Raw genomic sequence first — 15312 nt, 5'->3', positions numbered from 1 at the left:
AAACAGACATCGCCATTGTTGTTTGTGTCGCTGGGTAGTGATGTCAAAAGGGGATATGCCAAGTTTCGCCTGTGTTTTTAGCATTAGCTACAGTAGCAGCCGTGGCAGCAATTAACACTGTTCAGCTTTTTCAGTTTGAGCCAGCGTGTGAGCAAAGAGAGGAATTAACTAGCAATGCGATTGGCTGCCCACCAGTTCAGGGTGTAGCTCACCACCCGCCCGTTGATAGCTGAGACAGGCTCCAGCACGCCCGCGACTCTTGTGAGGATAAACGGCTCAGAGAATGGATGGATGAAAATGGAGATGAGAATGAAGATGACGGGCATGAAGAAGCTCGAGTTTGTCATTTTTGGGTTGCGCAGCTCTGACTGGATACTGTGGTGAAAACTGTACACTTGGCATATTATCACATTTATTAAACCATAAAAACATAGATTAACAGTTAAGGAAGAAGCAGGTTTCTAAAGAGGACTTTTGGTGAGAATAAAAGCGTGTTAGTCTTGCTGACACCATTCATTTGAACGTGCGCTGGGTACACAACCTTTTTCATCCATACCCATATTATAGTTTATGAATATAGCCAACTCATTCATTGCCAGCCTTCCCAGTTAACATGGATTTTTGACTTCTAAAGTCGTCAATGGCAGTGAATGTGTTAAGTATTCATGCAAAAAGATTTTTCAATATTTTACACTTCATATTCTATTTATTTGGCTTGAGTCGGCGCGGCAGCACGATTAAAAATCTATTGAGGAAACTTGAGGAAAAGCTTCTGTGCATTTAGCTGTAAGCTGTCGCTTGGTGTGCGGCAGCCTTTTGCTCGGCAGAGGGCAGCAATGTATTTGTATTCATTTATTTTTTCGTTTGTTTTAAATACAATTTCAAATACTGTTTTAGACTATAGCAAAAACTAAGTAAATTTCTCACAAAACTACTAATAGTAATATTGTATTAATTAAATTACAGTTAAATAAAAATTCAAGTACAGGACAATTCAGCAAATATTCATTCATTTTTTTTTGTTTGTTTGTTTGATTTAATACCAGACTCTTGTCCTTGTGCTTGTTGTTGTTGAAACTTTGCCTTCAGGTCTTGCTGCGAGCGCAAGAACCTGCTTTGCTTGGGTGGTGTCGAAGGAAGCTTCATCCACTCCTCTTCAAGTTCCTTTAGCTGCAAAGGCAGCACAGACACTCTTTCATTTAATGCAATTGTTAATGAACTAGTTCCAGGTTGTATGTACGTTTCCATGTCCCACCAGCACAGAGTTGATATTCTGCAGTGAAGGTCGCAGAGCATCTCTGATCCATTTATAGATTTCTACAGCAAGCATCTTGGCCTCGTCTCTCACCGGCTTCTCTCTGGACTCAAACTGCTTGGGTAGAATCTTCACTACTGGCTTCAAAGTTACGATCTTGGATCCAAACTCACTGAAAAAAAGAAGACCACATGAAAATGATCAATGTACGCCAGTTATGAGAATATTTTTTTTTCCAAAGTGATAAATTGCTGTGGAAGTCATAATCTGAGTAGATCCAAGTTTATTCAATTTACAGTCACAAGTATCTCAATCAAATTTGTCTTGCAGTGGCCATTATGAAAGTAATTTTGCCAGTGAATTTCATAAATGCATTTACATTACAGTGGTTTTCTCTATTGGGGAAAGTAGCACTGACCTGAGAGCCTTCCTGAGAGTCTCAATACAGGCCATAACTATTTTGGGGTTCTTGTTGTCCAGTCCCTTAAGAAGCTCATCCTGCACCACCTCGGCTTTTTCCATTTCGATGTACATCAGACAGATGTCTGTGCCCAGCTCCTTAGCCCGAGCCTTTGGCTGGTTGAACACTTTGGTCACCACCCCCGACACAACATCACCTGTTGTCCTGTGAAAAATTTAAATGAACAGGTATTAGAACAATGCAGCGAATTTTTTATGTGACATGACAAAGTATTTTTTCTGTGTTTAAAATTCCCGTAATTTCTTGTGTATAATGCGCATTGTTTTCAAGAATATGTCAAAAGAGCGGATTATACTATAAAGGCTGCAAGGAGTACTCTAATGTTTCGAGGACAAAAAAAAAAAAAAAAAGCTACATTTTTTTCCTGCCTCTGGGATCCGCTTAACTCATTCACTGCCAGCCCTCCCAGTTTGACATTATTGGTATTCAGAGTAGCTGGTTGTTAATGGCAGGAAAGAGTTCAATTGTGAAGCAGACGGATTAGCACAACATAGTTACTGAATCAACGCAAGCGATGGTGGCAGAAGCAGAATCGGAGCGTACTTTTTTTTATTCAAGCAGCGCAAAATATACGCCGACTACCCGGTAGCCTGTAAGCTGCCGTTAAACACAAAAGAAGCAGAAGATGGCAATGACGTCAGAGACGACAAATGTGAGAAAAGACAAAATTTTGAAAGTGTGGGATCATTTCAGACTGAACAGAAAGGCGAACAACGGTGACGCGACGTCTCTCAAGCAAGACACAATGCGGTGGAAGAGCTAAGATGAACGGTGCGTAAATGAGTGAGCTTGACGTTAATGCAATTCACTAACATAATTTCTGCCCTGCGGAAGGTTAAGGTTTCTATTAATTATGACTACCGTCAAATTTGTGGCCAGTTTATACAATGGCGAGGAGTATGTGTCCGATTATCACGTGACTTCATTCAGGTGTTGCTTGTCAAGGGACAGTTTTGCTCAGTGATTTAAGTGTGTCTAAGACACAGCCAATGTACGAGCATTGTATCTGCAAGTGGCTACATTTTGAGTCAAGTACTGTCGGTGAGAAGGGGGTTGGGGGTATAGCAAGTGGCAAGTTAATATTTGAGTTTCCTAAAAAAGGTGTCCTGATTATCATTTTAGTTTAGTTCGTCTGGTCTAGGCGGCACGGTGGACGACTGGTTAGCACATCTGCCTCACAGTTCTGAGGACCGGGGTTCAAATCCCGGCCCCGCCTGTGTGCCGTTTACATATTTTCCCCGTGCCTGCGTGGGTTTTCTCCGGGTGCTCCGATTTCCTCCCACATCTCAAAAACATGCCTGAGAGGTTGAAAACTCTAAATTACCCTTAGGTGTGAATGTGATTGCGAATTGTTGTTTGTTTCTCTGTGTCCTGCGATTGGCTGGCGACCAGTTTAGGGTGTACCCCGCCTCTCGCCCGAAGATAGCTGGGATAGGCTCCAGCATGCCCGCCACTAGTGAGGATAAGCCGTACAGAAAATGGATGGATGGATTGATAGTCTGGTCTAAAGTCTTAAACGCACAGCCACAAACCTACTGTATTATGTCACATCCTAAAATGCTAGCTGCTCAAGTGCAGTTGCAAAACAGGCTTTTTTTTTTTTTAAATAAATGTTTTATACTTACAAGAAATGCTAAGAAAAAAATACCAAGTTTAAACTTGGTATTTTTTCTTAATATATATATAAATAAAATTAAACTTAATTTTATTTGTTTGAAATTGCCTAATTGAAAATATTTCTAGACAAGAAAATACAGTTTGCTGCTCAATGTGAATTTAGGAGATAAAACCAGGTCTCTACACTAATACACTAACTTTTGCGCTAGTAGCACTGGTGCACCATTTTTTGAGGAGGTACAGCATGACCATGGCATACCAGTTTCGTATCAAGATTGACAGTGACTAGAGATATATTTGCTCAATATTTTACTGTGAACAAGAAGTTTGTCCGCAACAAGCAGTTGGCAGACAGACCAGGTCAATTAAATAAAATTAAAAAAAACAAAACAAAAGGCTTTACTTTTATTTGATCATTTGTTCAACTCAGAGGGGCCAGTTCTTATGGTAAGTGGTCCTAACCCTCTTCCCCTGGGAAACCACTTCATTTTGACCATTACCACATCCAAATGATTGACATACGTGTAAAAATGATTTCATAAGTGTACAACCACTATATAAAAGTACCATTTATGATTATTCATGCTATATTGGAAATTATTTACTAGCAAAATAAATCAATTTACATATTTAAAATCATAGTCCCAAACAGAACATGGATAAATAATTACTACTGCAATTATTGGACCTTTTTTTAATGATAAGTTTGTTTTCCTATACAATCCTCTTTAAAGGAGTCCATCATCATCCCAGTCCCCAAGAAACTAGCAATCTTGGGTCTGAATGACTACAGGCCTGTCACCCTGATATCTGTGGTGATGAAGTCCTTTGAACACCTTGTGCTGGACCACCACCAGTGGACCTCCCTGCAGTTTGCCTACCAAGCAAACTGGTCTGTATTTGTATATGTAGGTAAGGGTTTTCTTGATTTTTGGGATTGATTTGAGAGTATTGGAGAGTGTATTATATGCGAAAAATTATGGCATTTCATTTGCAAAGCATGGACATTAAGAGGTATGATGAGTTCTGTTTGTATAAATTATGTGAGACTTTATATACTGTGGGACAATTTAGTACGTTTATATTCAATGTTGATATATGAATCAATTTAGTCAGTGCAATTGTTTTGTTATTTTTTTTTAAACAGCATTGTGTGTCAATTCATTTAATGATTTTTTTTTAATTATTATTAATTGAAGTTTTCATGACTTACTTTACAGCAACATGGGCATTTTCAACATAGGCCAAGGCTGCCTCGAGGCCTTTAAGCTGAGCAACCGTATTTGACTCCGTGACAAATTTCTTAATCAGTCCAAGGTACTTCCCCCACTCTGGACTCTTCTCATCATCTATCCTATGGAACAATTGCAGAGCTTCTTCATAACCATTCAAACGGGCTTTCCAGACCTGGAAAACAGAGGGTTAGGGTTAAGTGTCTGATATGTGGGGACTCACACAACAACAACAGAGAGAGGCGCTGACATTTGGGATGACCCTGCAGCGGTCGAGCAAGCTCAATAGCTCACGGACTAGCAAACGTTATAAACTGTTAACTTCCCATTAACGCGCACTCTGTATGAAGCGAGGCTGTGCAGTATTTCGAGGGACGCGAAGCCGGTCCACCCGTCCGCGAGTCCAATAGCTACGAGCTGCTAGTACCAGACCAATTTGCAGTGGAGCTATCCAACGCTCCATCAGCCCACTCCGTGTGCTGTGCGTAGCATAACATTTTAGAGAAGATACATTTTTTTCGGCTTGTAGGGCATAGCAAGATGGCTAACTGGGCCAAAGTTTTATTACTAAGTAACTCAAATTTGTGACATAGCCACATGACTGCGCTAAGTACTTATATTGTGGGGGAGGGCCAACTCACACCAGAAAGTATTCCCCCCCAGCCTGTATGCACCAGCGGGCTCGTTAACCTCGCCCCAAAAATCCAGGAAAACAGAAAAACTGGGGGGTGGGGACACTAAAGTGCAACCAAACTCATATCCAAAATACATTAAATCTGTTTGATGGTAAGTGCTGAAAACATTCAAAGACCAAACAATATTGTACTGAATTATTGAGATATACACTATACTGCCAAAATTATTTGCTCAACTGCCTTGACTCGCATGATTTTAAGTGCTATCCAATTCTAAATCCATATGGGTTAGTGTGATGTCGGTATACCCTTTGCAGCTATAACAACTTGTGGGAAGGCTTTCAACAAGGTTTAGGAGTGAGTTTACAGGACTTTTTCCCCCATTCTTCCAGGAGCATATTTTATGAGTTCAGGACTCTTTGCAGCCCAGTAAAGTTCATCCACACCAAATTTTCTCAACCATGTCTTTATGGATCTTGCTTTGTGCACTGGTACACAGAAATGTTGGAACAGGAAGAGGTAATCCTTTCACTGGAGTTCAGAGACTAATATTTCCTACTTTGAGGGAACAGTTTGGAGATGGCCCCTACCTGTTCCATGATGACTGTACATCAGTGCACAAATCAAGGTTTATAAAGACAGATGAGAGAGTTTGATATGGATAAACCTGACTTGCCTGCATCATCCATACCTCAACCTATGGAACACCTTTTGATCAATTAGACCGAACACGGAGCCAGGCCTTCTCGTCCAACATCAGTGTGTTACCTCACAAATGCGCTTCTGTAAAAATTGTCAAATTCCCATAAACGCACTCCTAAACCTTCCCAGAAGAGTTTAAGATGTTATAACTACACAGGGTGAACCAATGCCATATTAAAACCTGTGGATTAAGAATGTTCCCTCCTTGAGGCGTCACCTTATCGTAGTGGAGGGGTTTGTGTGTCCCAATGATTTGAGAAACCCAGTTGTCTGGGGCTTTATGCCTCTGGCAGGGTCACACATGACAAACAGGTCCTAGGTGAGGGATCAGAAAAAGCAGAGCTCCAAAGACCTCCATGAGAAGAAAAATTGGATTGAGTTTTCCCTTGCCCGGACATGGGTTACCGGGGCCCCGCTCTGGAGCCAGGCCTGGAGGTGGGGGTCGAAGGAGAGCGCCTGGTGGCCGGGCCTGCACCCACAGGGCCCGGCTGGGCACAGCCCGAAAGGGTAACGTGGATCCCCCGACCCATTGGCCCACCACCTGTGGGAGGGCCCATATGGGTTGGGTGCATTGTGAGGCGGGCGGTGACCGAAGGCAGGGACCTTGGCGATCCGATCCCCGGCTACAGAAGCTGGCTCTCGGGACGTGGAACGTCACCTCTCTGGGAGGGAGGGAGGGAGCCTGAACTGGTGTGCGAGGTCAAGAAGTTCCGACTAGATATAGTCGGGCTCACCTCCACACACAGTTTGGGCTCTAGTACCAGTCCTCTCGAAAGGGGTTGAACTGTTTTCCACTCTGGAGTTGCCCACGGTGAGAGGTGCTGAGCAGGTGTGGGTATACTTATTGCCGCCCGGTTCAGCGCCTGTACATTGGGGTTCACCCTGGTGGACGAGAGGGTAGCCTACTTCCGCCTTCAAGTGGGGGGGACGGGTCCTGACTGTTGTTTGTGCCTATGCACGAAAAAACAGGTCAGAGTACCCCCCCTTTTTGGAGTCCTGGGAGGGGGTGCTGGAGAGCGCTCCCACTGGGGACTCCATCGTTCTGCTGGGGAACTTCAATGCTCACGTGGGCAATGACAGTGAGACCTGGAGGGGAGTGATTGGGACCAATCTGACCTAGGAGGCCAAAACATATTGTGAGGGTCTGCAGGGAAAGTCTTACAGAATCCCCCGTCAGAAGGAGTTTCAACACCCACCTCCGGCAGAACCTCACCCACTTCTCGGGGGAGGCGGGGGACATTGAGTCAGAGTGGACCATGTTCCGTGCCTCCACTGCTGAGGCTGCTGACCGGAGCTGTGGCCGTAAGGTAGACGGTGCCTGTCGTGGCGGCAATCCCCGAACCCGTTGGTGGACACCGGCAGTGAGGGAACAACAGGGATGCCGTCAAGCTGAAGGAGAAGTCCTATCGGCCTTTTTGGCCTGTGGGACTCCTGAGGCAGCTGATTGGTACCGGGTGGACCAATTCACCTTTGGTGGTTGCTGAGGCAAAAACCCGGACGTGGGAGGAGTTCGGTGAGGCCATGGAGAACGATTTCCGAACGGCTTTGAGGAAATTCTGGTCCACCACCCAGCGTCTCAGGAGGGGGAAGCAGTGCATCATCAACACTGTGCATAGTGGGGATGGGGCACTGCTGACCTCGACTCAGGATGTTGTGAGTCGATGGGAAGAATACTTCGAAGACCTCAATTCCACCGAAACACTTTCCCATGAGGAAGCAGAGGCTGGGGTCTCTGAGGCGGGCTCTCCTATCTCCGGGGTTGAGGTCACAGAGGTGGTTAAAAAGCTCCTCGGTGGCAAGGCCCCAGGAGTGGATGAGATTCGCCCGGAGTTCCTAAAGGCTCTGGGTGTTATGGGGCTGTCCTGGTTGACACGCCTATGCAACATCATGTGGACATCAGGGACAGTGCCTCTGGATTGGCAGACTGGGGTGGTGGTCCCCCTTTTTGGAGGGTGTGTTCCAACTACAGGCGGATCACACTCCACAGCCTTCCTGGTAAAGTCTATTCAGGGGTGCTAGAGAGGAGGGTCCATCGGGAAGTCTAATCTCAGATTCAGGAGGAGCAGTGTGGTTTTCATCCTGGCCGTGGAACAGCTCTACACCCTCGGCATGGTCCTCGAGGGTGCATGGGAGTTCGCCCAACCAGTCTACATGTGTTTTGTGGACTTGGAGAAGGCGTTCGACCATGTCCCTCAGGGAATTCTGTGGGGGGTTCGTCGGGAGTATGGGGTGCCGAACCCCTGACACGGGCTGTTCTGTCCCTGTACGACCAGCGTCAGAGTTTGGTCTGCATTGCCGGCAGTAAGTCTGACTCATTTATGGTGAGGGTTGGACTCCGCCAAGGCTGCCCTTTGTCACCGATTCGGTTCATAACTTTTATGGACAGAATTTCTAGGCGCAGCAGAGGCGTAGAGGAGGTCCGGTTTGATGGCTTGAGTATTGCATCTCTGGGTTTTGCAGATGATGTGGTTCTGTTGGCTTCATCAAGCAGTGATCTCCAACTCTCACTGGAGCGGTTCACAGCAGAGTCTGAAGCAGCTGGGATGAGAATCAGCACCTCAGAATCTGAGACCATGGTCGTGAAAAGGGTGGAGTGCCCTATCTGGGTCGGGGATGAGATCCTGCCCCAAGTGGAGGAGTACAAATATCTTGGAGTCTTGTTCATGAGTCAAGGAAGAATGTAACAGGGAATCGATAGGCGGATCGGTGCAGCATCTGCAGTGATGCGGGCTTTGTATCGATCAGTTGTGGTGAAGGAGGAACTAAGCCGAAAAGCAAAGCTCTCGATTTACCAGTCTATCTACGTTCCTACCCTCACCTATGGTCATGACCTGTGGGTTGTGACCGAAAGAACAAGATCCCGGATACAAGCGGCCGAAATGAGTTTCCTCTGCAGGGTGTCAGGGCTCTCCTTAGAGATGGGGTGAAAAGCTCGGCCATCCGGGAGGAGCACAGAGTAGAGCCGCTGCTCCTCCGTATTGAGAGGAGCCAGATGAGGTGGCTCGGGCATCTGATTAGGATGCCTCCTGGACACCTCCCTGGTGAGGTGTTCCGGGTACGTCCAACCGGGAGGAGACCCCAGGGACGACCCAAGAAATGCTGGAGAGAATATGTCTCTCGGCTGGCCTGGGAACGCCTTGGGATCCCCTCAGAAGAGCTGGAGGAAGTGGCTGGGGAGAGGGAAAGTCTGGGCTTCTCTGCTGAGGCTGCTGCCCCCACGACCAGACCTCGGCTAAACTGAGGAAAATGGATGGATGGAATATATATTATATATTAGTGACAGATAATGCAAATTTCCATTGCATTACATTATTACACTGGGATATTGTAGACATCTTCACTCTGTATCACCACTTAATTGTCATGTGACTACTGTACATGACTGTCTCAAAACTCAGTCCAATCCCTTTGTTTTCTTCTTTTATAAATGGGACAACGTAATATATAGAAGCTGAGTGAGACACAAAAGGGCATCTTGTGGCTTGTCATTTTTTTTTTCTTGCCATTTGTTTTGACATAAAATTACATTGTACCAATAATATTGAGATGTCTTTTCCAAAAATAAGCACTTGTAGAATAATGTTTTCAAATACTAACGTGCAGTCTGTATCAAATTCATTATAGATCGACTTAAATGGAGCTATAGTGAGCATACTGTCTAACAAGCTAGGTTATTGCATGTGATTCTACTTGCCAGAGTGTAGTTTGCAAATGCAGTTAAAGGATACACTTTGATACATACCTGCTGAGGCTGCTGCCCCAGCGACCAGACCTCGGATAAGCGGAGGAAAATGGACATATGGATGGATTAAGAATGTAATTAAATTCATAACTAAGTCAAGGGAGATGAGCGAACACTTTTGGCAATATAGTGTAAGCTTAAAACTTTTCATCTCTTTTGACCGGATTTTTTTGGGCAGAGCTACAAACCAGCCTCTTGATGTCAGAGATCTAGTGTGTATACTTTCTAGCATGCACCACTATCTCACCACTATATAAACACCAAGCCCCCTTATTCCATGCTGTGGACATTTGGCATTATTGACACTTCCTCATTCATTAACTTGACCCATTACTAACAGTATAACATGCCATTGGCCATCAAACTATGCCCACAACTCAAAAAAAAAAAAAACATCTTCCCTGTAATGTAATGCGTTTGTGACATCGGGTCTACACTGTCTCTGCGGTCTGGCCCCACCCGCGTTGCTTTGCGAAGGAGCGGCAAACCGGATGGAATCTGCCGCCCAGCGGTCCCTTGCCAGCGGTTGGAGATGTAGCCGAAGGTCCGGCGCAATGTCACGGGGTGAAGAGGAGAAGGGGGGGGTGCATGTACCACAGTCCCCCTGCTTCTATGACTTCCCTTCCCTCCTCAGCTAACAACCCTTTTCGCTGTCGATAAACGGCCCGCTGAATTTCAACGGAGACAAAGGAGTGGCAGCCCCAGAATTTCTTTCTGCGGCCCATGATTGTGTGTGCAATCGCTGTGAATTCTTCTTTTGCCACTTAGGAAGAGCCATAAGAGGAGGCACATCTTTGATTGACAGCTGAAAAATTTGAGGGAAGAGAGATTTTGGGAGCTTTTAGCGACACGCCCACAGCATCTGGAAGCTAAAAGAATGTCTAAATTTTTGACCGTTTTGAAGCATGATGTCACATACAGTGCTTTTTTTTTTTAATCATTCATTCATTGTTCCGCTTAACAACAAGACTTTTCTGTGCTGTGTCAAATTCACAAGACACCTTTTTGGCCTGTTTGGTTGCACTTTAAAAGTTATATCGCAACAATTTCTAAATTGTTCTCACTCTTTGCACATTTTCACCACTTCCAACATATTTGATGTACTCAGGGGTAAAAAAAAACTCAATAGTCCCTTTTAAGCATGATTTTCTAATTAACTGGCCTGAGGTAGAGAGAATAGTATACAATACAATATCAAGAGACCGGATTATTATTAGAGTACAAGTACCTTATGTTCGCATTTCTGGTCGATGGGAAGCTTCATCCACTCACTATCGTCCCCCATCTTGCCACTTGCAGCGGCAGGCTTCCCCAAAGGTTCTCAACTGAAAAAGAAAAAAATATTTTGCACAGTTATATTCTATACAAAAATGTGACCCAACAAAAGCTAAATTGACATTTTGATGTCAAGGGGGTGTTTCCGCCCCCAAAAATAAAAATCATGATACGTTAGATAGACAAAATGCAATTTTTTCTATGCAAACACTACTTATATTCCCAATCTAAAGAAGTTTACACAGGATTGAATATGATTACTACACCTTGTACAGTAGCTACACAGACCTTCTACTTGAGGCTCTGTGGTGACCAGAGCAGCACCAGATATGTGTGTAAAGGGATTTGTACAAACAGAATTAACATTAACTGAGAACATTAGAAAATGTAATTACGTTATCATTAATAACAATCAGGGATCTACACTAACTTTTGCACTAGTAGGACTGGTGCGACCAACCAGCACATGATTTGGTTGCACCATTTTTTGAGGAGATACAGCATGACCAAGGCATATAATAGTTTCATATTAAGATTGACAGTGGCTCCAGATATGATATTTGCAAAATACTTTACTGTGAACAAGAAGTTTGTCATGCCCTGTGATTGGCTGGCAGCCAGTTCAGGGTGTACCCCGCCTGCTGCCCGATGATGGCTGGGATAGGCTCCAGCGCTCCCGCGACCCTTGTGAGGATAAGCGGCTCAGATAATGGATGGATGGAAGAAGTTTGTCCGCAACAATCAATGGCAAATCAGCAGTCAAGACTCAGTCGTGACTCCGTGGCAAGCAAAAGTGGGGCTGCCACTCTTGCTCTCAAACTAGTGGGCCGACTGCGAGCAACCTTTGCAGATGTTTAGCAGCTTAACAAGTAGGTGGTCGCTATGGACCTCAATGGAACGCACGTATAGTTTCTTTAGTCGGCCAACAGGAATGCCACTCGATGTACACGCTTGCTTTTCAAAAGCAGCCATGGACAGTGCTGCTTTGATCATATACTCACTGGAGGATTTGGTTTCAAATATTTTATTAGGTTTACATTTAGATGACATCTTAAATTGTTTTTTGTTACAAAAGGCTAACTAATATACTATTGCGCAAATCTGATTTGGCATATTCTTTACTCAGCCTGGACATAACTTGAAGTTATACATTGTTAAATATTTTGCAGTAAATGTATGAAGCACTTTACAAAATAAACAAGAGCTTTTGTTCTGAAACGCTGCATCTATCAATAAATGTCCTGGCAGGGAGTAGTAGAGATTTACACCATTTTTTTAGGATATTGTCAAATTATTGTTATCAGAAAATAAAATAAAAACAGGTTTGATTTGTTTGCCCACAGCGCCCACACCTCTATTCTTCACCTTGCAACGGTGACACACCATTTTATATGAAGTAGGCTTACTTTGCTCCTGAAATATGGAATCTTTTCACCATCTGTGAATACAGCTGTAGACGATGCAAGACATGTCCTCATAATAGTTTGTAGCCTAAAGGTCCTGTATTCTGGCTATTCAGACCTCCACGGAGAGACTCTCTAACATGGACTTCGTATAAAAGTGTCAATTTCCTTTACCGTATTTTCACGACCACAAGGCGCACTTAAAAGTCGTAAATTTTCTCTAAAATGGACGGGGCACGTTATAATGCGGCGCGCCATGTGTGTGCACAGAGTTCCAAACTCTATAAATGTTGTTTGATGAACGCTCCGCCTGACTGACGGAGCATTTCCTGCCGACGCGCTGCTTATACAGAGGAAAAGCGGACGTGGCTAAGGACAGCATGCGGACCTAAAGGGGGAAGGGTGCGCGTGAAGGAGGACGCTAAAGGCACGCCCCCAGTAGGTATATGGCGCCGGTCAAGCCAGCCTCCACCCGTAAAGTAGCAATCAAGCCAGCCGCCTCTAATTTTGTTCATACTAGGCATTACGGTAATAAGTCGCCAACTCGCGGCAAAAGCCACCTTGAAAATAAAAGCTTCCCAATAATACGGACGTCAATGCTCTTCGGTTAAGGAATGCAACCAGCAAGGTTAATTTGAATCTTGAGATTCATTAAAAAATGTAGTTGTTTTGAAGGAGGCTTTCGCCGCGAGTTGGCGACCTATTTCCGTAATGCCTAGTATGAACTAAATTAGGGGCAGCTAGCTTGACTGCTCGTTTACGAGTGGAGGCTGGCTTGACCGCAGTCGAAAACTGCACCTACGAAGAGACACGCTTACGAAGCACAGTTTAAACTGCAAGCTATCAGTTACGCGGAGGAACATTGGAATCGAGCAGCTGCGAGAGAATTCAAGATAAACGAAGCCATGGTTCACGAGTGGAGGAAGCAGGAAAACGAGCTTCACCAAGTCAAGAAGACGAAGGTGAGTTTGTGTGGAAAAAAAAAAGAAAAAGAAAATGAGGAAACACGGCGAGGTGGCCCAGGTTGGAAGACCAACTCGAGCAATGGATTAATGAACTGCAACCGCTGGACATCGGTGTAAAAAGGGCGTTCAAAGTGAACGAGTGTATCCAGTCACATTTGAGTTGACGAGATAAAGCCCAGTGATCGTAAAAAAAAAAACAGGATGCGGTGGTATCGGAATACAAGATTGTATTGCAGTAGTCTGACATAGTGCAATCATGAAAGAGCAAATTTGTCTTGTAGTCCGATCCGGGCATTACGTGTTGTCTGTTCCACACCACCGACATGTTTTTTTTCGTTTTTTTTTTAAATAACTTTATTGGCCGTCAGATATTTCCAATACTACTTCAAAAGACACACGACGAGGCTCAAAATAAACTAGCGTTTGGATTCAAACATACTGTGCACGATGACGACACGGAGTAAATGTCTTTCTGAGCCGATCAATTATGTCATTGATCGGATTGGCAAATTATGACAAAGCCGATCAGCATAAAATGCTAAATATCGGCAGATACCGATCAATCGGATAAAATCGGTGTAAAGTCGAATTAAAATTATCCTTTCTAAGAATATTTGGAGAACCAGTGCTGGATACATACTTGTTCATAACTTTGCGAGATGGCAAAATCATAATCAAATTATTTCAAAATACAGTCATGTTTTGTTACCACTCTAAAGACTCATCACTGACATTAAGATTGATTACTGCATTAGCTCCCTGCCCTACCCAAAAAAATAATAATTGAAAATGGCAATGTTGCCAAATTTTAGCACTAACTGCTTTTTCAGTTATATTTGCCTCAAAATGAGGATTACACAATGGGACTCAAACTGCCATGTCTTCAGATGCATTCTTTCTTGCTTGCATTTACTCCTTGCACTTAAAAAGCATTAGCACTTGATTGACAAATGCACATTAAGGGCAGGGTGTTAGGTTCCCATTGTATATTGATTGAGCTCCATCATGCAAAAATAATATACAAATACTGTGGAACCTCTAGAGTTCATCCAGCTGCACAACGCAGTAGTCGACGGATAAAAATTGGAAAAAACAAAACAAAACCAAAAAAAAAAAAAAGCTTAAGAAATCACACAAAACTAACTTTGATCAGGTGAGACCTCAGCAAATCACACAAGAACTTAGCAGAGCAATATCAAATGATTAATTTGAAGCATACACTTGGTGGCGACCCTAGTGAGGATAAGAGGTTTGTTAGGCGGGTGAACGTCATGCGCTGTACAGCAACAGTGACAAGCTAGCGCGTTACATCGTTCGTGCAGGTTAAAGACTTTTCCAGAGACCAAGAAAGCGCTCTATGCGTTTCATTTAATTACCAATGCATGTTAAATAGTAAACAGGCGTTGACTGATATGCCGACCGGGCGGCTGCCACGGTAAACGCTTTTTTTGTTCATAGCGGAGGGTAGCCGCCTTTAGCTGTTCTGCCAGCTAACCATCGGCGCCAACACAAACAGGCCTACAACGCAATGCACATCGGCCTCTTAACTGAAACACGGTAGCCCATCACGATGTTTGTAGGGCGAATACATCAAGACGAGACAGCAATTCTGTTGATTAAATACCTTTTAGGGCTCTTGGAGACAATACGATGTTCGATGTCCGGTGGTGAGGCGTAGGTGAAAATGCAATCACCTCGATCAAGCCTTATAGAACGGTCATCCGTACACCCAAGACTGAAAATACAACATCCGGTATAAAATAAAACCATACACTGTACCTGTGTCTGCTGGTGAACTAAGTTCTGTTGTATATAGTGTATCTTTGTTTATGAGATTATACAATATGTTTGAATATAATGTGGGGTTTTTTTGTAAAATAATTCGAATTATTTAGCGCCAATGTATTCACTACTTCCGGTTTGTCACCGTTGGGTAAATCCAACTTGTTTCAATAATCTGCAACGGCTCCACGGGCGGAGAAAGAAGAGTCTGAGACGGAGGTTT

At 44.0% G+C, this 15312-nt stretch overlaps 1 protein-coding gene across 3 annotated transcripts in view; it reads right to left on the bottom strand.

The window, feature by feature from the left end:
• Positions 1 to 15043, bottom strand: part of ckap5 (cytoskeleton associated protein 5) — a 112638-nt gene extending 97595 nt beyond the window's left edge. For all 3 annotated transcript variants that reach the window (XM_061772615.1, XM_061772616.1, XM_061772617.1), the window contains exons 1-6: positions 14932 to 15043; positions 10893 to 10989; positions 4567 to 4760; positions 1674 to 1880; positions 1256 to 1427; positions 1044 to 1170 (exon numbers count right to left, since the gene is read on the bottom strand). In XM_061772615.1, coding sequence (XP_061628599.1) covers positions 1044 to 1170; positions 1256 to 1427; positions 1674 to 1880; positions 4567 to 4760; positions 10893 to 10949 — 757 coding nt within the window. In that variant the 5' untranslated portion in view covers positions 10950 to 10989; positions 14932 to 15043. The remainder of the gene's footprint in view (positions 1 to 1043; positions 1171 to 1255; positions 1428 to 1673; positions 1881 to 4566; positions 4761 to 10892; positions 10990 to 14931) is intronic.
• Positions 15044 to 15312: the final 269 nt, after the last annotated feature.

The sequence above is a fragment of the Phyllopteryx taeniolatus genome, chromosome 5 (genome assembly GCF_024500385.1).
Source record: "Phyllopteryx taeniolatus isolate TA_2022b chromosome 5, UOR_Ptae_1.2, whole genome shotgun sequence".
NCBI classification, from domain to species: domain Eukaryota; kingdom Metazoa; phylum Chordata; class Actinopteri; order Syngnathiformes; family Syngnathidae; genus Phyllopteryx; species Phyllopteryx taeniolatus.
Note: the sequence above shows the minus strand (reverse complement) of the source record. Positions and strands in the feature narration are given on the sequence as shown.